At 39.4% G+C, this 26,744-nt stretch overlaps 1 protein-coding gene across 1 annotated transcript in view; it reads left to right on the forward strand.

Moving 5' to 3' along the window:
• Positions 1-15,864, forward strand: part of Cln3 (CLN3 lysosomal/endosomal transmembrane protein, battenin) — a gene marked incomplete in the record, with an annotated part of 25,224 nt that extends 9,360 nt beyond the window's left edge. The window contains 5 exon segments of the mRNA XM_053787024.2: positions 6,620-6,770; positions 11,040-11,108; positions 11,365-11,514; positions 12,632-12,772; positions 15,385-15,864. Coding sequence (XP_053642999.2) covers positions 6,620-6,770; positions 11,040-11,108; positions 11,365-11,514; positions 12,632-12,772; positions 15,385-15,516 — 643 coding nt within the window.
• Between the last annotated feature and the right edge of the window lie 10,880 nt (positions 15,865-26,744).

Here is a 26,744-nt window from a genome sequence, read left to right on the forward strand (position 1 = left end):
ATCTCACCTTCAAGGACCATAACATTGTATCAATTGCATCTGCTAGAAAAATGACAGGATGGATAATGAGAACCTTCAAAACTAGGGAGGCCAAGCCCATGATGACACTCTTCAGGTCACTTGTTCTATCTAGGCTGGAATATTGCTGCACACTAACAGCACCTTTCAAGGCAGGTGAAATTGCTGACCTAGAAAATGTACAGAGAACCTTCACGGTGCGCATAACAGAGATAAAACACCTCAATTACTGGGAGCGCTTGAGGTTCCTAAACCTGTATTCCCTGGAACGCAGGCAGGAGAGATACATGATTATATACACCTGGAAAGTCCTAGAGGGACTAGTACCGAACTTGCACACGAAAATCACTCACTACGAAAGCAAAAGACTTGGCAGACAATGCAACATCCCCCCAATGAAAAGCAGGGGTGTCACTAGCACGTTAAGAGACCATACAATAAGTGTCAGGGGCCCGAGACTGTTCAACTGCCTCCCAGCGTACATACCTGGAGTTACCTGGAGAGAGTTCCGGGGGTCAACGCCCCCGCGGCCCGGTCTGTGACCAGGCCTCCTGGTGGATCAGAGCCTGATCAACCAGGCTGTTGCTGCTGGCTGCACGCAAACCAACGTACGAGCCACAGCCCGGCTGATCCGGAACTAACTTTAGGTGCTTGTCCAGTGCCAGCTTGAAGACTGCCAGGGGTCTGTTGGTAATCTCCCTTATGTGTGCTGGGAGGCAGTTGAACAGTCTCGGGCCCCTGACACTTATTGTATGGTCTCTTAACGTGCTAGTGACACCCCTGCTTTTCATTGGGGGGATGGTGCATCGTCTGCCAAGTCTTTTGCTTTCGTAGTGAGTGATTTTCGTGTGCAAGTAAGGGGGATTACCAACAGACCCCTGGCAGTCTTCAAGCTGGCACTGGACAAGCACCTGAAGTCGGTTCCTGACCAGCCGGGCTGTGGCTCGTACGTTGGTTTGCGTGCAGCCAGCAGTAACAGCCTGGTTGATCAGGCTCTGATCCACCAGGAGGCCTGGTCACAGACCGGGCCGCGGGGGCGTTGACCCCTGGAACTCTCTCCAGGTAAACTCCAGGTAATAAAGAATCACACAAAGTGGGAGTTGTCACAGTTGCTCTTTGCTGATGACACTGTGCTCTTTGGAGGTCCCTGGACCCATTGTGTACATCTGTAATCTGTAAATACCTTTGTAACTTGTCATGATTGTGACTAGACCTACCTGGAGTTCATTACCTTTGTAAATTGTGAGTTCATTACCTTTGTAAATTGTGAATTCATTACCTCTGTAACTTGCTCAGCTATCAAAACTTTGAGGGCCAGTCCCTGGACCAATTATGTACCTCTGTAATCTTTTGACTACCGCCCACAGGATGGGTATGGGGTGCATAATAAACATATTAAACTAACTCTTTGGAGATTCTAAAGAGAAGTTGCAGAGATTGGTGGATGAATTTGGTAGGGTATGCAAAAGAAGAAAATTAAAAGTGAATACAGGAAAGTAAGGTTATGAGGATAACAAAAAGATTAGGTGATGAAAGATTGGATATCAGATTGGAGGGAGAGGGTATGGAGGAGGTGAATGTATTCAGATATTTGGGAGTGGACGTGTCAGCTGATGGGTCTATGAAAGATGAGGTGAATCATAGAATTGATGAGGGGGAAAAGGGTGAGTGGTGCACTTAGAAGTCTGTGGAGACAAAGAACTTTGTCCTTGGAGGCAGAGAGAGGAATGTATGAGAGTATAGTTTTACCAACGCTCTTATATGGGTGTGAAGCATGGGTGATGAATGTTGCAGCGAGGAGAAGGCTGGAAGCAGTGGACATGTCATGTCTGAGGGCAATGTGTGGTGTGAATATAATGCAGAGAATTCGTAGTTTGGAAGTTAGGAGGAGGTGCGGGATTACCAAAACTGTTGTCCAGAGGGCTGAGGAAGGGTTGTTGAGGTGGTTCGGACATGTAGAGAGAATGGAGCGAAACAGAATGACTTCAAGAGTGTATCAGTCTGTAGTGGAAGGAAGGCGGGGTAGGGGTCGGCCTAGGAAAGGTTGGAGGGAGGGGGTAAAGGAGGTTTTGTGTGCGAGGGGCTTGGACTTCCAGCAGGCATGCGTGAGTGTGTTTGATAGGAGTGAATGGAGACAAATGGTTTTTAATACTTGACGTGCTGTTGGAGTGTGAGCAAAGTAACATTTATGAAGGGGTTCAGGGAAACCGGCAGGCCGGACTTGAGTCCTGGAGATGGGAAGTACAGTGCCTGCACTCTGAAGGAGGGGTGTTAATGTTGCCATTTAAAAACTGTAGTGTAAAGCACCCTTCTGGCAAGACAGTGATGGAGTGAATGATGGTGAAAGTTTTTCTTTTTTGGGCCACCCTACCTTGGTGGGAATCGGCCAGTGTGATAATAATAAAAAATAATCATTTTTGATGTCCATCCATTTGGCAAAGATTTCCTTAATGAAGTAGGGGCTTCCTCTATCTCCTTTTCTGAGCTTGAAGATCAGAGTGCATCCATCTTAGCCTTGTGCTCCTCTTTCTCAAGTTCCTGCAGCTCCTCAGTGGTCAGCTCTTCCCTGTGCCCCTCCTCTAACTCCTCCACATCACCATCACTCTCATCCAGACCCATGGACCTGCCCAGAGACAATATCCTCCACTATAGACACAGCCTCAAAGCCCTCAAAGTCCCTTTCAGCCACTGCTTCTGGCCACAAATTCCTCCAAGCAGAGTTCATTGTTCTGTATGAAACTTCCTGCCAGGCTTTGTCAATGAGAGTTATGCAATGGGCAATAGTAAAGTGATCTTTCCAAAACACTCTTAGGGTTAACTCTGTGTCAGAGGTCACTTCAAAGAACCCCTGGAATAGTGCTTAAGTGTAGTTTCTTGAAATTACTGATGACCTGCTGATCCATGGGCTGAATGAGAGTTGTGTTAGGGGAAGAAACTTTACAGTGGTGAAGTCAAACTTCGGCAGCACATAGTCCTGCAAGCTTGGAGGGTGAGCTGGAGCATTGTCCATTATGAGGAGGGCCTTTAGAGGCAGGTTTTTCTCATCTAAATTACTTTTTACACTTGGCCCAAACATAACATTAAACCATTTGCTAAAGCACGTTATGTTTTTTAAAGGCCCTTGGGTTTTTAGAGTGGTAGATCAGTAGAGGCTTCAGTTTGTAATCCCCACTTGCATTGGCACAGAACAAGAGAGTTAGCCTATCCTTCATTGGCTCGTGTCCTGGTAATTCCTTCCCTTGTGTAATATAGGTCCAGTTTAGCATTTTCTTCCAAAACAGGCCTGTTTTGTTACAATAAAAAACTTGTTGGGAAACAAAACCCTCAGCCTCCACAAATTCCCTCAAATCTGTAACAAAATCATTGGCAGCATCTTTATCAGCACTGGCTCCCTCTCCATGCCTCACAACACTGTGAATGCCAGTCCTCTTAAAATTATCAAACTAGCCATGGCTGCCTTTAAACACTTCACTTTCTTGGCTTGTTCCTGCCTTGTTTTTCAAAAGATCGGCATGCATCAGTTTTGCTTTTCCACAAATCATTGCCTCTGATACGCTATCACCGGCACACTGTTTTTCTGTTACCTAGATCAAAAGCGAGCAGTGTCGTGACTCATTTTGACTTGTACAAGTTCTAGCACGCAAGTCGTATTCCAAACAGAGGTCATGTACCAAGCAAAAATCTTTGCATCCAAACAGGACGTATACCAAGTTGGACTTATTCCAAAGCGGATGTATGCCGAGGTACCATTGAATTAATTTCTGATTTTATGTATTAATCAGTTATAATATAAAAAATGGAACATAGTTTGTAATTAAAATCATAGCCTTGTCCTCTTTTTATTTGGAGATATGCCCCAGAAAAGAAAAGTTGTTCAATTAGTGCTGCTTAATCAATCACTTCAAAACGAACATCATTTTTTTTTTCAACAAGCCGGCCATATCCCACCAAGGCTGTGTGGCCCAAAAAGAAAAACGAAAGTTTTTCTTTTTTATTTATTTATTTTTTTTATTATCACACTGGCCGATTCCCACCAAGGCAGGGTGGCCCGAAAAAGAAAAACTTTCACCATCATTCACTCCATCACTGTCTTGCCAGAAGGGTGCTTTACACTACAGTTTTTAAACTGCAACATTAACACCCCTCCTTCAGAGTGCAGGCACTGTACTTCCCATCTCCAGGACTCAAGTCCGGCCTGCCGGTTTCCCTGAACCCCTTCATAAATGTTACCCTGCTCACACTCCAACAGCACGTCAAGTATTAAAAACCATTTGTCTCCATTCACTCCTATCAAACACGCTCACACATGCCTGCTGGAAGTCCAAGCCCCTCGCACACAAAACCTCCTTTACCCCCTCCCTCCAACCTTTCCTAGGCCGACCCCTACCCCGCCTTCCTTCCACTACAGACTGATACACTCTTGAAGTCACTCTGTTTCGCTCCATTCTCTCTACATGTCCGAACCACCTCAACAACCCTTCCTCAGCCCTCTGGACAACAGTTTTGGTAATCCCGCACCTCCTCCTAACTTCCAAACTACGAATTCTCTGCATTATATTCGCACCACACATTGCCCTCAGATATGACATCGCCACTGCCTCCAGCCTTCTCCTCGCTGCAACATTCATCACCCATGCTTCACACCCATATAAGAGCGTTGGTAAAACTATACTCTCATACATTCCCCTCTTTGCCTCCAAGGACAAAGTTCTTTGTCTCCACAGACTCCTAAGTGCACCACTCACCCTTTTCCCCTCATCAATTCTATGATTCACCTCATCTTTCATAGACCCATCTGCTGACACGTCCACTCCCAAATATCTGAATACATTCACCTCCTCCATACTCTCTCCCTCCAATCTGATATCCAGTCTTTCATCACCTAATCTTTTTGTTATCCTCATAACCTTACTCTTTCCTGTATTCACTTTTAATTTTCTTCTTTTGCACACCCTACCAAATTCATCCACCAATCTCTGCAGCTTCTCTTCAGAATCTCCCAAGAGCACAGTGTCATCAGCAAAGAGCAACTGTGACAACTCCCACTTTATGTGTGATTCTTTATCTTTTAACTCCACGCCTCTTGCCAAGACCCTTGCATTTACTTCTCTTACAACCCCATCTATAAATATATTAAACAACCATAAATTTAGTAATTTGTACAGGAGAAGGGGTTACTAGCCCCTTGCTCCCGGCATTTTAGTCACAACACGCATGGCTTACAGAAGAAGAATTCTGTTCCACTTCCCCATGGAGATAAGAGGAAATAAACAAGAACAAGAACTAGAAAGAAAATAGAAGAAAACCCAGAGGGGTGTGTGTGTATATATATATATATATATATATATATATATATATTATATATTATATATTATACAGTGGACCCCGCATAACGATTACCTCCGAATGCGACCAATTATGTAAGTGTATTTATGTAAGTGCGTTTGTACGTGTATGTTTGGGGGTCTGAAATGGACTAATCTACTTCACAATATTCCTCCTTATGGGAACAAATTCGGTCAGTACTGGCACCTGAACATACTTCTGGAGTGAAAAATTATCGTTAACCGGGGGTCCACTGTATATATATATATATATATATATATATATATATATATATATATATATATATATATATATATATATATATATATATATATATATATATATATGCATATATGCATGCGCTTGTACATATATGTGTAGTGTGACCTAAGTGTAAGTAGAAGTAGCAAGACGTACCTGTAATCTTGCATATTTATGAGACAAAAAGACACCAGCAATGAACATCATATATTATTTAAAACATATTTCTATAGATAGCTCTGGAGATGAAAGGTGTTTAGGAAGACGTAAGTAAAACAGTACAAAGTATGGTTTTTGTCCCATGTTTAGTAGTGAAATACTGATGTAATCAGTCCATCAACCTTGGAGAAAAAGTATTTAAGGTGGTCAGTGCTTCAGCCTGGAGAGATGGTCAGTTCCTCTGCCTGGAGAAGAGTTCAGCTTCATGGTCTGGAATGATATGAAGCTGAAACATAAGAATAGAGTCTTAGGTGATGGACTGATTATATCATATCCCATGTTATATTGATGGGGAGCACTAAACTCTCAGGGATCTTACAATGTCTTAGGAAAAATAGGTATTCAGGTTTGATTCAAGGATGGTAGATTAGTTCTACTTGCTTAGATCAAAAGCACTTGAGCTGCATTAAGGCACCACTCCCACAAAATGTCTATGGAAATATGAGACAGCATAAGTAAGTTTATTCAGGTAAACACAAATAGTTGCTTAGATTATCATACATAGCATCATATGTGTAGAGAACCTAGGATAACTTAAAAAAAAAAGTCGGGCAACTAAGCCTAAAAATGCATATACAGTACACACATTACTTAAAAATATTTTCATCCTTAGCTTATAGTGAGTGGTGAATGTGTATTTATTGAAGGAAGTCTTAATAAATGAAGAATGTGTATAACTGAAAACTGCCACATTAGTAAAACACTAAGGCAGCGAAGCACTGTAAAGCAGGGTCCCCCCTGTAAATGTTGTTCATTATTAAAATTTTATATAAACTGCAAATGGATTTTATTTCAGTTTCTGGTGCATTTTAAGCAGACACAAGAAGGGCTACAAAGATACACACTCAAAGACACAAGAGGCAGTTGGATTAACCTGTGTTGAGGATAGTGAGAATGAAAAACAAAAAAGATTAGCAGTTGTTAAGGAAAAACTTTTCTTGCTGTTGGTAAGTTTTCTGTTTACTTTTTGAGAACTTGAGTCCTGCACTTGTATAAATAATAATAATAATTATTATTATTTTACAAACATTTGTTTCAGATTTCATTGTCAGGGATGCGAATAAAAATATTAAAATGCAGCATTTGACGTAATTCTCATAGAGACTGAATTAATTTTAAAGAATAGTAATGTAATACCAAATTTTATTATAATTTTGAGCCACTTTCAAAACCTTTTAATTGATGAGCACTTAAATATGCCTTTCATTACTCCCCGGTTTTCATACTCCCCAGCTTCCATGTAAAACCACAGTTATTCTCTATAAAATGTATTTTTTTTTATATTTCCCATAAAAAATAATGTAAATCCAATTAATCCACTCCAGACACCCAAAAAATATTAACAAGAAATACATTTTATGGAGAATAACTATGGTTTTACATGCAAGCTGGAGAGTATGAAAACTGAGGGTCCACTTATATCAAATATAAAAAATGAAGACCCAGTTCTGGATCAGGGAGAGCAAAGTCACTGGATAACAGCATCATATCCTGAATCAGTTAGTCAGATTTATTTCACATGATACAAAGTTTATACAGAAATGGGTGATGCTTGATTATATGCAAAAAGCCCTTAGTTATGCAGAAGATTTTGGCCAAGTAAAGCTATTGTTATCCTCTGTATATAACATTGAATTACTGCAGCAAGCATGTCAGCCAAATTTCATTTACATAGCACCCATTAATCACACTGTGCAACAGTAGATTGTCAGTGAAATGTCTCTCTTGGAATGAAGTTGTAATCGACAGCCCCAGCCACAATGCCATATATGATTTGTGGCTTATACTGGATGTGGTACTTCTAGAGGCTGCTGAAAAGGTGAAGCTAAACTGTTCAGTTAAGTGCATTCACTGTTAAGAGACATGCATGCTCCAACTTCCGAGTTGATTCTGATGTACCTGGGCTACCTGAATCTTAACATTGTTATATAACCCATGTAGAGTCCACTGAATGAGACAGCAGTCGGTTCATAAAGATAACTGAAGGTCATTTTTGTTGTGATGTAATCTGAGTTAAGAGAAACATTGTGAATACATTTCTGCATTTTATAAAAACGATACGTCAGTTTTTTCACTATTGTACAAATGACATTTCACTCAATTTCCTGCTTAAAAATGTCTGTGGGGAATTCATAACTGAATTGCAAAAACTTGTATATACAGGTATTACACTCTGTTGCTTGACCACTTGATTAGATTAGATTAGATTTTGCCACCTAAGTGGCTAGTTTATTGTGCACCCCATATCCATCCTGTGGACGGTAGCGCAAGAGCATATGGATACACAAAAGGCCTAGGAACTAGGCCCCAAAGGGTTAACAGGAATACATATGGATTTATATCTACATATCTATAGTTGCAAAAGAAGAAAATTAAAGGTGAATACAGGAAAGAGTAAGGTTATGAGGATAACAAAAAGATTAGGTGATGAAAGATTGAATATCAGATTGGAGGGAGAGAGTATGGAGGAGGTGAATGTATTCAGATATTTGGGAGTGGACGTGTCAGCGGATGGGTCTATGAAAGATGAGGTGAATCATAGAATTGATGAGGGGAAAAGAGTGAGTGGTGCACTTAGGAGTCTGTGGAGACAAAGAACTTTGTCCTTGGAGGCAAAGAGGGGAATGTATGAGAGTATAGTTTTACCAACGCTCTTATATGGGTGTGAAGCATGGGTGATGAATTTTGCAGCGAGGAGAAGGCTGGAGGCAGTGGAGATGTCATGTCTGAGGGCAATGTGTGGTGTGAATATAATGCAGAGAATTCGTAGTTTGGAAGTTAGGAGGAGGTGCGGGATTACCAAAACTGTTGTCCAGAGGGCTGAGGAAGGGTTGTTGAGGTGGTTCGGACATGTAGAGAGAATGGAGCGAAACAGAATGACTTCAAGAGTGTATCAGTCTGTAGTGGAAGGAAGGCGGGGTAGGGGTCGGTCTAGGAAAGGTTGGAGAGAGGGGGTAAAGGAGGTTTTGTGTGCGAGGGGCTTGGACTTCCAGCAGGCATGCGTGAGCGTGTTTGATAGAAGTGAATGGAGACAAATGGTTTTTAATACTTGACGTGCTGTTGGAGTGTGAGCAAAGTAACATTTATGAAGGGGTTCAGGGAAACCGGCAGGCCGGACTTGAGTCCTGGAGATGGGAAGTACAGTGCCTGCACTCTGAAGGAGGGGTGTTAATGTTGCAGTTTAAAAACTGGAGTGTAAAGCACCCTTCTGGCAAGACAGTGATGGAGTGAATGATGGTGAAAGTTTTTCTTTTTCGGGCCACCCTGCCTTGGTGGGAATCGGCCAGTGTGATAATAAATAAAATAAAATCTATAGTTCACTTATCTGTTGCAAGCAAATTTAGGAAATTTGCTTAGTATATCTGGTATCTTATTTTCATTAATAAGATATCTTGACATGTCACATAGGTTATTATACTGTCTGTCTCTGTATTCCTCAATAAGTGGACAATTAAGCACATAGTGTTCAAGAGAGTGACCATATGCCTGATCACATAATTTACATTTAGTTTGATCATCATCTGTGTCTCCCAAACTGCCAGAAGTACTTGTAACCAAGCCTAAGCCTGGCCACTACAACATCAGTCAGTACTTGTAACCAAGCCTAAGCCTGGCCACTACAACATCAGTCAGTACTTGTAACCAAGCCTAAGCCTGGCCACTACAACATCAGTCAGTCTGTTCACATTGCAAGTTGCTCCATAAACATACTTATCTACGTTCATGTTATCATAGTGGGTTATAGATCTACTCAGGCTTCTAACTGCATTCCTATAACAATCATTTTCATTATTTGCTTCTCTCCTAATATTATTCCTAATGCTAGACACAGTTATGCCAAAGTTATATTCTACATTCTCCTTCTGGGTACTCTTCTTGGCTAACATATCAACTTTATCATGAAGGAGTAATCCAATGTGTGATGGATGCAGTTCAAGATTTTTCAATATTATAGATGGAAATAAGTTACTGACTTTTTTGGGGGTTATCCTAGGAAATTGTGCTTGTGCACCTGTGCCTAAATAAACTTACGATCATCTTGAATTTCGAGGTTTTCCTCGTCTGAGACTCCCAGGAGGTTCAGTGCTTAATCTCACTGTGACCCCTTAAAAAATCAACTTGTTAGGATTTTTTCCCCACGTTTGGTTGAATTTGGCTTAATGTTCTTGGATAAATGGGAGGTAATCAGATTTAATTGGATGAAAATGAGGATAGCTTCATATCATTGGACCAAGAGCACTTTGCTGAAAGGTTATTTACTTCATTCCCCTCAAGGAAGGCTCCTTGACGCTGGTGAGGGGCTCTTGATCTAGGGAATTGGATCTGTGCTCCAGTTCCCTGAATTAAGCCTGAATGCCTTCCATCCCCCCATAGGCGCTGTATAATCCTACGGGTTTAGTGCTTCCCCCTTGATTATAATAATAATAATAATATTTACTTCATTTCTTTTTCCTCAAATGTATAAATATTTGTTGATTATATGTTCTTTATATACATAAGTGGTCTTGCATATAATACAGATTAGCGAAGTAAAGAAATAGTGATTGTGTTCCTTTCCACGTTGATAGAACTTCGTTATTAAATTTAATAATTTTTTTTGTTCATGAATGCATTAATTTAAAAATTATCAAATTTCTCTGCCAGGTGGGGTCATAGCTTTGTCTACCAAGTGGGGTCATAGCTTTGTATCTGCCAGGTGGGGTCATAGCTTTGTATCTGCCAGGTGGAGTCATAGCTTTGTGTCTGCCTGGTGGGATCATAGCTTTCTCTGCCAGGTGGGGTCGTTGGCTTTGTGTCTGCCTGGTGGGTCGTAGGTTTTGTTTGTGGTAATGGGCCTGATATAGTGCCTGGTAAATGAAAGTTAATCAGGCAGTGACCATGGTCGTTCATGGTAACATTCCAGAGCCCCATCCCTCAGACAAGAGGACATAGTAACCAACCAAGGAGTTGTACTTCCGAGTAAGGACTAATTTTTTTAGCAGATGCATTTGTTTGATATCGTGTTATGCATAAACATAATATATTTATGCTGGTGCATATTTTCTAAACTTTGATAAATTTGTATTTTGCTATATTTTTGAGTTTCATAAGAAAGCCTCTAATGTATATGAACCTGCATCATAATTTAAAAAATTGTAAAAAAAAAAAAAAAAAAAAAAAAAAAAAAAAAAAAAAATTAGTATATATTCCTCATATCAATCTTTCTTCTGTTTCAGAGAGCTCAAAAATATTTGTTACCACTTACAGTGTTTTACTTTGTCATGTACTTCACCAACCAAGGACTGGTAAGCTGAGATTATCAGTTATGCTTTGGTACAGATATACTTCTATATCAGATATGGGCCCATAGGTATATTGCAGTGCTCCTCTGTATTCATGTTTAGACAATGGACCAAGTAATACTATTGGTGATAGGAATTTGACGGGTCAGGCACGTGCATTATACTATAAACATAATTACATGTTAACTAGCAAAAACAAATCCTATAATGGATAATAACTAATGGATTGTTTCCTCTTTTCCATGTATGTGATCATCAGCTAGAGTTAGTGTACTTCCCAGCATCACAAATGACACATGCACAGCAGTACTCCTGGAGCAACACCATACGTTGCCTTGGTACCCTTATCTCCCGCAGTGCACACAAATTATTCCTTCTCTCCAGCACCTGGATTTACTCTGGTTTGGCTGTAAGTGATGTCAAAACAGTTTATTGACTCTGTTTATACTATGTATAGCATTTTATTTTTAAATAATGTTACTCCTTTATGTATTGTACCTGGTTTCAAATGTCCAAGTAGGAAATAATGTTGGGAACTATTCTGTGAAGAATAAAATAGTGGTTTCTGATGGTGGTTTATTCGTCAGGAAACTGTTAACAACTTAATCAGATGACAAGTTCACTGATCAAGCATCCGCTGGTCTACCTTAGGTTTTAAACTCCATGTGGAAAAATAAGATCATTACTTGTTTTACTATGAGAGCTAAATCAATAGACGTCATATAGTTCCTTGAAAATAGGAAAGCTCCATTTCCACGAGTCCAGAATCTTCAAACCACCTGGATCACTACATAGTGTATCTTAAGATAAGTTTCATCTTAGTATTCTAAAGGCAGTTCCTTAATTTAACAATAGTTGCTACTTGCTGCATTCTAGATACTATACTGTATTAGCATTATTATTATTATAATCAAGGGGGAAGCGCTAAACCCGGAGGATTATACAGCGCCTGGGGGGGGGATGTGGAAGGCATTCAGGCTTAATTCGGGGAACTGGAGCACAGATCCAATTCCCTAAATCAAGAGCCCCTCACCAACATCAAGGAACCTTCCTTGAGGGGCTACTGTATTAGCAATATTGTGACTGGCAAATGTAGAATATTATACTATCTGTTTTTTTAATCTTGGTAGCCTATCTATGATTTAGTAAATAAATCATTAGTATTTTATTCACACATAAGCTCTAAATCTGTAGGATCATACAGGACCTGGAAAAAAGGATTTATTAATATCATCATTAGTAACAGTAGGTTGGTAGACAGCAGGTGCCAGGGAGGTTCTACTGTCCTGCCAAGTAAGTGTAAAACGGAAGCCTGTAATTGTTTTACATGATGGTAGGGTTGCTGGCATCTTTTCTGTCTCATAAACATCCAAGATTTTGGGCTACACTTCTTCATTGGGATATGGCCGGTTTGTTGAAAGAAGATCATTATTATTATTTAGAATGTAGGGAAATGTATACATTTTACTTTCGTTCTTCTTTCCTGTGAAGATGCTAGAAACAATCACTTTTTTGTCTTCCTGCAGATGGTAATCCTGGTGGTGGTAGGAATGGAGGCACACTACCACTACCTACCATCAGAATACATCATCTTTACACTGCTTTTCCTACAGGGTCTTCTGGAAGGTGCTGCCTTCAGGTCAACAGTATTCACTGTGCATGAAAAGGTAAGATTATAAAAAAAAGCAGTTGAACAATTGCATTTGTTACTAGTAATGCACAGTGATAACCTCATTACTGTACCTTGTATTAAATCATAGCTATAATTTGTACTATGTAGGAGAGAGTTATTGTAATCAAAACTAAGATGTAGGAGAGAAGGAATATTAATTGGCACTTTTCCAGTAAACTCTTGCTGTCATCAGGATAAGAAGAAACCTAAGTACACTGCAAATATGATACAGAATGTATATTTGGCATTCCTAGGACCTTGACTTTGAAATAATGATTTATTGTATAAAAAAATGCTTTTCGTGTTTAATAAGTGAAAAGTGTTTCATCAGCTTGATAGTCCACATACCATTTAGACAAAAGAGACAGTATCCTGCAAATGGATAGATACATTTTAACTGGAAATCAACGAAAACATAACTTTATTAAGGACCTCGATAATGTGCATTGATACCCTTTACCCTGTCTCCAAACTTCTGGTCTCTAATGCCAACAACTTTGCCATGTATCTCTGAACGACTCAAATTGCTTTTTATTGTAATTAGGAATGTGTGTACATGTGTGTGTCCATGTACATACTCGCCTATTTGTGGTTGCAGGGGTCAGTTGACAGCTCCTGTCCCCGCTTCTTCACTGGTCACTACTAGGCCCACTCCCTGCTCCATGAGCTTTATCATATCTCTTCTTAAAGCTATGTATGGATCCTGTCTCTACTACATCACTCTCCAGATTGTTCCACTTCCTTACAATTATATGACTGAAGAAATACTTCCTTACCTCCCTGTGACTCATCAAAGTTTTCAACTTCCAGCTATGTCCCATCTCTGAAACATCCTATCCCTATCCACCTTGCCAATTCCTCTCGGTATTTTATATATCGTCATCACGTCTTCCCTATCCTCTAGTGTCTTCAGGTTGATTTCCCTTAACTTCTCCTCGTAGGACGTACTGCTTAGCTCCGGGACAAATCTTGATGCAAACCCTTACACTTTCTCAAATTTCTTGATGTGCTTGACAAGGTGTGGGTTCCATACTGGTGCTGCATACTCTAATATGGACCTGGCATGAATGGTGTACAGTCTTTTGAATGGTTCCTTACTTAAGTGTCGAAATGCTATTCTTAGGTTTGCCAGGTATCCATGTGCTGCAGCAATTATTTGGTTGACATGCGCCTCAGATGTGCTCGGTATTATACTCGCCCCAAGATCCTTTTCTTTGAGTGAGGGGTTGCAGTCTCTAGCCTCCTAGCTTGTACTCTGTGGTTTTCTTTGACCTTCACCAATTTTCATGACTTTGCACTTGGGGGGGTTAAACTCCAGGAGCTGGCTGTTGGACCAGATCCCTTTGTAGTCCTACTTGAGCCTCGTGCACTTCAATTCTCCGTATTAGCCTCACATCGTCTACAAGCAGGGACACCTCTGAATCTATCCCTTCTGTCATATCATTCACATATACCAGAAAAAGCACCGACCCTAGGACTGACCCTTGTGAAACCTCACTCGTCAAAGGCGACCACTCTGATACCTTGTCACGTACCATCACTTGTTTCCTTCCTGTCAGGTATTCTCTGATCCATTGCAGTGCCTTTCCTGTTATTCCTGCCTGCTCCTCTAACTCTTACACTAATCTCTTGTGCGGAATTATGTCAAAAGCCTTAGTCCAAGAAAATGTAGTTTACTCACCCCTCTCTCTCTCTCTCTCTCTCTCTCTCTCTCTCTCTCTCTCTCTCTCTCTCTCTCTCCTGCAATACTTCTGTTGCCTTGTCATAAAACTCCAGCAGATTTGTGACACAGGATTTCCCCTTCCTGAAACCATGCTGTTTATCATGTATAAGCTCTTTCTAGGCACTCCAAGGTCTTCTGATAAGCTTCTCCATGATATGTCAGTGACACTGGTCTGTAGTTTAATGTTACCTATCTCCTTTCTTAAAGATTAGGACTACATTTGCTGTCATCCATACCTTAGGCAGTTGCCATTTCAATAGATGTGTTGAAGATTGTTCGTGGCACACAGTGCCTCTGCTCCCTCTCTCATGACCCACAGATATATATCCAGTCCCACTGCCTTTGAGGTATCTAGCTCACTTAGCAGCCTCATCACCTCAGTTGTGTGTAGTGTGTCCAGCACTTGTTGGTGTACCCTTCATCCCAGTTTGCTGGCATCCTTTCTGTCTCCACTGAAAATACTTCTTTAAATTTTGTCTTGAGCTCTTCACATACTTTTTGGTCATTTCTAGTGATCTCCCCTCCTTCCTTTCTCAGCCTGATTACCTCATCCTTGACTTGTTTTCCTCCTGATATAGCTGTACAGCTGCTTTGTGTCAGAGTTGACTTTTGATGCTGTGTTATTCTTGTATTGCTGCTGGGCCTCCCTCCTTATCCATGATTATTTGTTTCTGGTTCTTCGGCTAATCTCCTTATTTTCCTGAGTCTGTCTTCTATTATTATATAAAAAGGAAGTGCTAAACCTACAAGGGTCATACAATGTGTGTGTTGGGGGGGGGGGGTCAGTGTGTAAGGATACAAATACATAGTAATGATTTGGACACCATTAGAGAAGGATTTGCATTAGAGCATTGTGGAACTTAACATATTTTCTTTCTTTTCAGGCTGGTGACAAGGAACGAGAATTTTGTTTGGGAATTTTCCCTGTATCTTTATTTCTTCCAGCAATGCTAGCTGGATTTGCCTCCATACCTGTTCACGATGTGCTTTGTCAGAACCACCTTTATCTGCAATAATATACATGACCAGTACTGGGAGAAATACAAATATGTTCAACTTGTCTCTATAATCTTAATTCAGGAATAAGCAGCCTTATGTGATTTGACATTGCATGTACATAGCTAAGTGTAGCTTTCATCCAATATATCAACAGTAAATGTTAATAGTGTCTTGAATAGCACTCCCAAAGAATGTACTGCATGAGAATTGCCTATATTGTACAAGAGAATTGACGATATTTAATTGACTTCAGGTCTTTAACAATTAGGAAGACATTACTCTTACATGTGATGGGGCCTACCATCATCTACACTTCCATTCGTCTTTTTTTTTTTTTTTTTTTTTTTTTTTTTTTTTTTTTTTTTTTTTTTTTTTTTTTTTTTTTTTTTTTTTTTGCTGTCAGATCCACAAATGACAACATTATACAGTATATTCATTTATATTTCACTCCTGGCCTGTTGTAACTAACATTTAATGTAACCTAATTATAATGATGTATACATTATATTCAAACATACAACTGTATGAAATTTACATCTATAATATATATATTTAGCAAAACTATTTTTTTTTTTTTTTTTTTTTTTTTAAATTTTTTTTTGTTTTTTTTGTTTTTTTTGCTGCCTCTCACCAAGGCAGGGGATACAAAGTTTTAATGGCTATAATCATAACCATGATTTTTAAAGGGATAGACTGGTAAGTCAGCAGAAATCTTCGGTCAGATGACCAAAAGCTCCAGCTGTGGATCATCATATGACTAAGACCCACATCAAGAAACACTTGTCCTGTTTCCTGACAAACATTATATCTACAACCAAAGTAGGGTAACATTTATATACCATACAAATTCCAGCTTGGAAATATCCACACTGGGGGTCTAAGAAACAGTTACCTATGTAGTAAGTGTGCGTATATTTTTTTTAGTTGGCTGAACTTTGCAAATATTACTTGGACAGTCTCTCTATATCTTGTTCAGAGACTAGCCTCTTACTGCTCAGATTATCTGAAGTTTATCTTAAGTTAGAAAGTTCCATATGTTATGGTAAGAGAATTTATATACTGCAATCTCAGAACAATCTAAGCTGTTCAACTACTGTTTGCAGCTACACTTCATGTCAATTACGTACAGCTTAATTTCCAGTTAAAATTCGTAAGAATTATGTGCAACTACCTTTCACAGACACACATTTTGTTGTTGTAAAGCTGCATCTGTTACACTTCAGGTGAATTACACTGTGCAACTGAATTTCACGACACTGTAGTTCTTTGTTAGGTTGTCTGGCTCCTATAACTGTGCTAACTAAACCTTTCAAATTCAGATTTTTATTTCTTTGCAAGTTTACAATGAGATTGACATGTTGGAGGGAGTTGTATTTACATAGTTTACAGTGTGTAATTACAATAATGATTTGCAGTGCAAAGAACCACTATCATATGATGCCTTGGCATTACAGGCAGTCTAAATTTAACGGTTTACAGACTACTAAACAGTAGATAAATAGATCGTAGTGTGTTCAAGTTGTACATCTGTTTGTATATATAGCAAATAGTAAATTGACTCAAATTACAATATGAGAATATTACAATGGGACAAGTTGATAGTAGTATACAGGTTGTATATATCAATAGTGAAATGATTTAAATTACAGTATGGGAATATTACAATGTGCCATGTTGAAAGTAAAGTAAAAGGACACAAGTGCAACTAATGTGACATTTTATTGTGGCAACGTTTCGCTCTCCAGGAGCTTTATCAAGCCATTACAAACAATACATGGACACAGAGGGTATATATATAGGCTCAGAGTGAGGTGCAATACTAGTGGTAGTAGTAGTGACAAAAGTTGTAGTAGTAGTAGTAATGCAATATGGTAGAGCAATTAATTCATACATGAGTAAAAAGATATAAAAGCTATTACTTGGGTAACATAAAAATAGGTTGGACAAATATAGATTGGATAGAGGCAGCCTGTTTCAGTGTTCACTCTCTGTAATGTGCTTTGTGTAGTATAACAGGAGAGACTATGTGATGGCAAGGTTTACTGTTTTCAGAAGGATTCTTGCTAAGACTTCAGAGATGGTGAAGCTGCTGTAGTTTTGTTTAATTGTATTCGAAACAGCGATCAGTGCTGATTCGAGGCACTTGCGTCTGTGGAAATTAGTTTCTTTGATCACTAATTGGGCGTCCTTGAATTTCATGAGATGATTGGTGGAATTTCGGTGTTGTACACAGGCATTGTTCAAGTTATCGTTCCTACATGCGTAAATGTGTTCATTGAGGTGGGTGTCGAGGTTTCTTGCTGTTTCACCTACGTAAATCTTGTCACAGCCTCCACAGGGTATAGTGTAAACTCCTGCATTGACTGGTTCGTGGTGCTTTGATTTTGTCCTGGTTAGATCCTTTATTGAAGTGCTAGAAGCGATGGCGACTCGGGTGTTAGCTTGTGAAAGTACTTTAGAAACGTTCAGTGCAACCTGGCTGTTGGGAAGAATTATAACTTTGTACAACACCGAAATTCCACCAAATTATCTCATGAAATTCAGGGACGCCCAATTAGTGATCAAAGAAACTAATTTCTGCAGACACAAGTACCTCGAATCAGCACTGATCGCTGTTTCGAATACAATTAAACAAAATAACGGCAGCTTCACCATCTCTGAAGTCTTAGCAAGAATCCTCCTGAAAACAGTAAACCCTGCCATCACATAGTCTCTCCTGTTATACTACACAAAGCACATTACAAAGAGTGAACACTGAAACAGGCTGCCTCTATCCAATCCATATTTGTCCAACCTATTTTTGTTACCCAAGTAATAGCTTTTATATCCTTTTACTCATGTACGAATTAATTGCTCTACCATATTGCATTACTACTACTACTACCACTAGTATTGCACCTCACTCTGAGCCTATATATACCCTCTGTGTCCATACATTGTAATGGCTTGATAAAGCTCCTGGAGAGCAAAACGTTGCCACAATAAAATGTCACATTAGTTGCACTTGTGTCCTTTTACTTTACTTTTAAATGTTAAGGAAGAAAGAGAGGCAGTAATTTCATCCACTGGTCAGGGAGGTATACCATCTTTTAGGAGTGAAGAAGAGCAAAATGTAAGTGTGGGGGAGGTACGTGAGGCATTACGTAGAATGAAAGGGGGTAAAGCAGCTGGAACTGATGGGATAATGACAGAAATGTTAAAAGCAGGGGGAGGGGTATAGTGTTGGAGTGGTTGGTACTTTTGTTTAATATATATATGAAAGAGGGGAAGGTACCTAGGGATTGGCAGAGAGCATGTATAGTCCCTTTATATAAAGGGAAAGGGGACAAAAGAGACTAAAAATTATAGAGGAATAAGTTTACTGAGTATACCAGGAAAAGTGTACGGTAGGGTTATAATTGAAAGGATTAGAGGTAAGGCAGAATGTAGGATTGCGGATGAGCAAGGAGGTTTCAGAGTGGGTAGGGGATGTGTAGATCAAGTGTTTATTTTGAAGCATATATGTGAACAATATTTAGATAAAGGTAGGGAAGTTTTTATTGCATTTATGGATTTAGAAAAGGCATATGATAGTGGATAGAGGAACTATGTGGCAGATGTTGCAAGTATATGGAATAGGTGGTAAGTTATTAAATGCTGTAAAGAGTTTTTGAGGATAGTGAGGCTCAGGTTAGGGTGTGTAGAAGAGAGGGAGACTACTTCCCGGTAAAAGTAGGTCTTAGACAGGGATGTGTAATGTCACCATGGTTGTTTAATATATTTATAGATGGGGTTGTAAAGGAAGTAAATGCTAGGGTGTTTGGGAGAGGGGTGGGATTAAATTTTGGGGAATCAAATTCAAAATGGGAATTGACAGTTACTTTTTGCTGATGATACTGGGCTTATGGAAGATTCTAAAGAAAAATTGCAAAGGTTAGTGGATGAGTTTGGGAATGTGTGTGAAGGTAGAAAGTTGAAAGTGAACATAGAAAGAGTAAGGTGATGAGGGTATCAAATGATTTAGATAAGAAAAATTAGATATCAAATTGGGGAGGAGGAGTATGGAAGAAGTGAATGTTTTCAGATACTTGGGAGTTGACGTGTCAGCGGATGGATTTATGAAGGATGAGGTTAATCATAGAATTGATGAGGGAAAAAAGGTGAGTGGTGCGTTGAGGTATATGTGGAGTCAAAAAACGTTATCTATGGAGGCAAAGAAGGGAATGTATGAAAGTATAGTAGTACCAACACTCTTATATGGGTGTGAAGCTTGGGTGGTAAATGCAGCAGCGAGGAGACGGTTGGAGGCAGTGGAGATGTCCTGTTTAAGGGCAATGTGTGGTGTAAGTGTTATGCAGAAAATTCGGAGTGTGGAAATTAGGAAAAGATGTGGAGTTAATAAAAGTATTAGTCAGAGGGCAGAAGAGGGGTTGTTGAGGTGGTTTGGTCATGTAGAGAGAATGGATCAAAGTAGAATGACATGGAAAGCATATAAATCTATAGGGTAAGGAAGGCGGGGTAGGGGTCGTCCTCGAAAGGGTTGGAGAGAGGGGGGTAAAGGAGGTTTTGTGGGCAAGGGGCTTGGACTTCCAGCAAGCGTGCGTGAGCGTGTTAGATAGGAGTGAATGGAGACGAATGGTACTTGGGACCTGACGATCTGTTGGAGTGTGAGCAGGGTAATATTTAGTGAAGGGATTCAGGGAAACCGGTTATTTTCATATAGTCGGACTTGAGTCCTGGAAATGGGAAGTACAATGCCTGCACTTTAAAGGAGGGGTTTGGGATATTGGCAGTTTGGAGGGATATGTTGTGTATCTTCATATGTGTATGCTTCTAAACTGTTGTGTTCTGAGCACCTCTGCAAAAACAGTGATAATGTGTGAGTGTGGTGAAAGTGTTGAATGATGATGAAAGTATTTTCTTTTTGGGGATTTTCTTTCTTTTTTGGGTCACCCTGCCTCGGTGGGAGACGGCCGACTTGTTGGAAAAAAAAAAAAATTGTCGGTAATTCTACCAACTTTATTACAATGTTGAAAGTAGTTTACAGTATGAGATTGTTACAATTATGTCGGTACAATTTTGTGCAGGTATTGATTTTCTACAATGTAGTATTAAGTAATGTAATGAACTTTGAACATCTATTTTTGAAGTTTTGAGATTTAGGTGTGTGACACATTAAGTAACTCCATTAATAAATTTGCAAAGAAACAAAGCAGGAAACAAAACCAATATACCACCATTCATATGTAAGAAAAGTGCTTATACTACTGTGTTCTATTGTAGCATTATTCAACAAATCTATAGACCAAAACTTTCCTGAACATACTTTAACTAGCAAGGGTTAACACTAATCCACAAAACTGGAAACCCAACAGAAATCAATTACAACCCAGTTTTCAAGTCACATAAAATTTAAAAAAAATGTATAAATATATACTTTCATAACTGAACATAATAATCCTTGCCAGTTTGATTTCTGGAGAGGAAAAGGTACAAAGGCTGTAGAAATAAGCATTTGACTTCCTTTTTTCTTACTCACAGTATAATAACCAATGGGGGTCGTTAGTGATTAAAGAAAAACTTTTGGTACAGAAAACCACAACACCCTGCTACTTGAAGTAGAACATTATGGAGTCTGACCCTTCAAGGAATGTGCCTTTATGCCAGACAGAGGCTCTTGACCCCCCCCCCCCCCCCCCCCCCCCAAAAAAAAAAAAAAAGATTTTCCCTCCTTCCTTTTATTAAACTTGAATGTTTCTCATTACAAACCCTACCCCTCAAGGGAAGTTCCTTGATGCCGGTGAGGGGCTCTTCATCTAAGGACTTAGACCTGTGCTTCCCTTCCTTAGATCAAACTTAAATGTTTCGCATTCTCCCAAGCACAAGAGGGCCCTGCTCATACAGCAGGTTACGTTTCAGGCTGCTGCTGCAAAGCAAAAATCACTGTAAAGTGAAACAGGCTTTTTTCACTTTCAAATGCATGTAAAAGCCTGATAACATATTACACTATCATATATTAAGTAAGCAACAGAGCAAGGCCTAAAAAGTGCATATACAGTACACGCATTGCTTACATTAAAATACTTTCATCCTTAGCTTATAGTGAGTGGTGAATATATTTGTTGTAAGAAGTCTGAATAAATGAAAAATGGGTATTACTGAAAACTGCTGCATTAGTGAAATGCCATTAAGCAAAGCGCTGTAAGATTGTGCCCCATCTGTACTGTATAACCCTTACAGCTTTCCCAAGAATATAATAACACATGACCCTTAAAGCTTTAGAGCTAGACTGATAGAAACAGACAGACATATTTATGTGTAACAGTAAAAGCCAAGGCAGTGCACGATCATCAAATGTCACTCCACTGCTGACAGTGCAGCAATGGAGTGACATTTGATGATCGTGCACTGCCTTGGCTTTAATTTACTGTTACACATAAATGTCTGTTTCTATCTGTCTAGCTCTGTTTCTCTCTCTGCTTATGTTTTTCTGTCTTCCTGTCTTTATACTTGTCTGTCTCAGAGAGAGAGAGCCACTCATGAACCAACAGGTATTACACATGATGCAGAGTTGTCACGTCTGATTCCTGAACAAGTGAAAATATGTATTACTTGCCAGTCATGCTTATTATGCCTTATATCTACAAGCATAGTATAGCACTTTGTCTGGATTTTTTGGGTTATCCTAAGTAATTTACACTATGTATAACTGTATTTATGTGTGCATGTGAGATACAGATACAGACACAGGAGAAGATACAGCCAAAGCAAGCCAGCCGGCCAGCCAGCTGGTCACCCAACCAGCCGGCCTGCCAAACATGTATTACAAGTTCCAGAATTGTTTCTCGACTTAGGGCATACGTTATAGAACATTCCGGCAGGATGACGCTACCAGTGGTATCAAAATTGAAAGGATGTTACACACTTGTTATCATCGAGGTTTTTTTTATATTTCCTCTACCTCCTGCGAGTGGCGGTGTATTTGAAGCTCGCTTGCAACTCAAAGCACAAAATCGACCGAGTGACGGCTTGTAACTCGGAAAACTCTTAAGTTGGAAGACTCATAAGTCAAGGTACCACTGTAATCAGATTAGTACTTTTGTGTAAGAAAATGGTCACTTAATTGCATACCATTAATATATATATACAGCCTCTCCTCACTTAATGAAAAGGTTCCGTTCCTAAGACCACATCGGTAAACGAATTTGTTGCTAAGTAAGGAGCATACTATAATGGTAATGGGTCTGTATCAACCATCTCTGATTTTATTTTAATGTACCTCTGCACCATTTACAATACTTAAGTATATTTTTAAATGTTTATACAGCAGTGTACTGTATATTGTAATAAACAGAATAGAGGAAATCAGCTCTTAATATATGTACATTATTTAGGTATGCACACTGGTCAGAGCCCGTCACAAGTCTGAGTCATTGGTAAACGAGTACATCACTGAGGAGAGGCTGTATGTACAAAATTACTTGCATTTCAAATATCACTGGAGAAGAATAAACAGGCAATTATTCTCAATTCTAATGAGAGAGTGCACAAACAATTATAAAAATTCCATAAATAGTTCATGTAGAAACAAAATTAATTCTAAACCTTATATGATATATGATAGGCCCAAATGTTTATGAAACTATTACCTTAACTCGATGTAATACAAAGATACAGCACAACAGGTATATACATTACTCGTAATTCTTGCAACTGTAACTTGCATTACAGTAACGTGATTTAAATTTTGTTCTCAAGACCAAGAGTCACACATGAAATACCGCTTTGTTGCATAGTAGGATATTTTCCCTCGACACCCAGAAAAATATTATTTTAGGTAAAGTCCTAGTTTCATTCCTTGGTGTAAGACCCTATGAATGTGGAAAGTTGTTTTCTGGATGTGTCCTGTAAAACACATTCATGTTAATAAATCATTTTCAATCTCTTCATCACCCTGTTTTATCTCTTGGATATTTATTATGGCACCCAAATGAAGTCTATCCATGCTGAAGATGCCAATAAGAAAACTGTTAAACTATGCCTATGACTGATATACTGAAGGGTGGTGCATTGGTCATGGAGGTGGCATATGCATTTGGTGTTAAAGAATCAACAATTTGTTCAGTTCAAGAAATAAAGGTGAAGGTGAAGAGTTTGACAATGAGTAATCCATAATGTGATAGTGAAAAGAACTGCAATTGGGTCATGACAAGAAAACATGACAAAAATTTCTAACTGTGTGGATCATTTCGGTTTTCTTCTGTAAGCTAATGTATCGGATATTTAAGGTGCAAGTCTGTTTTTCACTCCCAGAATCTTCATGCTTTAAAAGGTAAAGACAAAACAACTTTTCAAGTTTGGCGGTATAACAAGACACCATGGACTAGTGAAAAACTGTTTGTGGCACTGTGGGTCATAGCCACCCTTTCCACTCCAAAATTATTGTGCACCAGCAACCAGAATTTGAGTTAGTTTTTTATATAACCATTTTTACCTACATGTATGCCTCTCACCATTTAAATTTCACCAGAGTATAGGTATTGTACAAGTCCCATCAACTACAATGTTTGGCAAGCATAATTTTTAATGCAGTAATTTTTTTTCTCGACGCAATCTTATTTTTTCCATATCTTCTTACCATAAGTTGTGATATCACAAGTAGTGCTGATCCTAGGAATGTAACCTAACCAAATTATGCGAGTTTGCATACTCGCCTATATGTGCTAACTTAACCCTGCCTCAACTCACTGCTTGCCAAATTCACTGTCTCCTAGCCTCGTGGCCCCTGTCACACCTCATCAACCCCCTCAGGGAAGGTTTCTTGATGCTGGTGATGGGGCTCTTGATCTAAGGAACTGGGCCTGTGCTTTAATTCCATAAGTAGTTGGAATGCCTTCTATTCCTCCAGGCACTGTATGACCCCTATGTATTTTAGCACTCCCCTATGATTGTAATAACAATCTTAAAACTTTGTATGAGGTCTGCCTTCATCACAACTTCATCAAGGTCATTACACATCTCCACTACCGAAACTGAAGAAATACTTCCTGACATTTCTGTGACTCGCCTGTGTCTAACTTCCAACTGTGGCTTCCCCCGTGTGTACATGTGTATGTGTAATTTTTTCACCATCATTCACTCTATCACAGCTGTGCCGATGTTACAGTTCAGATGCCCCCTCTAAGCTGCAAATATCCCCACCCCATCTTCAGAATGCAGGCACTGTACTTCCCACCTCCAGGAAGTCAAGTCCGACTAACCAGTTTCCCCGGATCACTTCAGAAATGTTACCTTGTTCATACTCCAACAGCTCGTCAGGTACCAACAACCATTTACCTCCACTCACTAATCCCCTCAAGGAAGGTTCCTTGATGTTGGTGAGGGGCTCTTGATTTAGGGAATTGGATCTGTGCTCCAGTTCCCCGAATTAAGCCTGAATGCCTTCTACAACCCCCCCCCCCCTAGGCGCTGTATAATCCTCCAGGTTTAGCGCTTCCCCCTTGATTATAATAATAATCCACTCACTAATATTTAACAGACTAACACATGCCTGCTGGATGTCCAAGCCCCTACAAACACACAAACAAAAAAGCTGAAATATTAAAAAGATACAAAATCCACTGGAAAAAATTTAATGAAAAACATTAGGAGTTTCAATTTACTTTTTGACAGCATATTCCTGTGAAACAGACACTTTACATTCAAGGTTCCAATTATACAATATATTTAAATGGTACATTATAGTATGTATTTGTTGTATGTGATAGTAGGAGTGCTGGTGTCTTTTTTCTGTCTCATAAACACACAGGATAACAGGTATATCTTGCTACTTTTACTTAGGTCACACTACACATGCATGTACACTTTGGTTTTTCTTAATAGTTCTTGTTCTTAATATTTTTCCTTTCATATCCATGGGGAAATGGAATAAGAATCTTTACTCCGTAAGCCATGTATGTTGTAAAAGTCAACTAAAATGCTGGTAGCAATGGGCTAGTAACTCTTTTCCCATATAGCTTACTAAAAATAGAAAGAAGAAAACGTTCAAGTTGGGATGTTTGAATGTGCATATATGTAGTGTGGACAATAAAAAAGAGATGTTTGTGGATGTTATGAAAGAAAAGCTGTATAGCCCTTGTGGCTTAGCGCTTCTTTTTGATTATAATAATAATAATAATCATAGAATTGATGAGGGAAAAAAGGTGAGTGGTGCGTTGAGGTATATGTGGAGTCAAAAAACGTTATCTATGGAGGCAAAGAAGGGAATGTATGAAAGTATAGTAGTACCAACACTCTTATATGGGTGTGAAGCTTGGGTGGTAAATGCAGCAGCGAGGAGACGGTTGGAGGCAGCGGAGATGTCCTGTTTAAGGGCAATGTGTGGTGTAAATATTATGCAGAAAATTCGGAGTGTGGAAATTAGGAGAAGGTGTGGAGTTAATAAAAGTATTAGTCAGAGGGCAGAAGAGGGGTTGTTGAGGTGGTTTGGTCATTTAGAGAGAATGGATCACAGTAGAATGACATGGAAAGCATATAAATCTATAGGGGAAGGAAGGCGGGGTAGGGGTCGTCCTCGAAAGGGTTGGAGAGAGGGGGTAAAGGAGGTTTTGTGGGTAAGGGGCTTGGACTTCCAGCAAGCGTGCGTGAGCGTGTTAGATAGGAGTGAATGGAGACGAATGGTACTTGGGACCTGACGATCTGTTGGAGTGTGAGCAGGGTAATATTTAGTGAAGGGATTCAGGGAAACCGGTTATTTTCATATAGTCGGACTTGAGTCCTGGAAATGGGAAGTACAATGCCTGCACTTTAAAGGAGGGGTTTGGGATATTGGCAGTTTGGAGGGATATGTTGTGTATCTTTATATGTTTATGCTTCTAGACTGTTGTATTCTGAGCACCTCTGCAAAAACAGTGATAATGTGCGAGTGTGGTGAAAGTGTTGAATGATGATGAAAGTATTTTCTTTTTGGGGATTTTCTTTCTTTTTTGGGTCACCCTGCCTCGGTGGGAGACGGCCGACTTGTTGAAAAAAAAAAAAAAAAAAAAAAAAAAAAATAATAATAATATGAAAGAAAAGCTGGAGGTCCTGGCTCTGTGAAACAAAGTTGAACAGGGGTAAGTTTCAGTGGGGAGAAATAAATGGGATTAGTTCAGGGGGTTTCTAACAGAGCTAAATTCAGAAATAATTTTGAAGGATCAGTTATGGCAGGAAAAGAGGGAATATAAATGTATAAATTCAAGGATTATGTGGAGTAAAATAAGGGTTG

Source organism: Cherax quadricarinatus, chromosome 48 (genome assembly GCF_038502225.1).
Source record: "Cherax quadricarinatus isolate ZL_2023a chromosome 48, ASM3850222v1, whole genome shotgun sequence".
NCBI lineage: Eukaryota > Metazoa > Arthropoda > Malacostraca > Decapoda > Parastacidae > Cherax > Cherax quadricarinatus.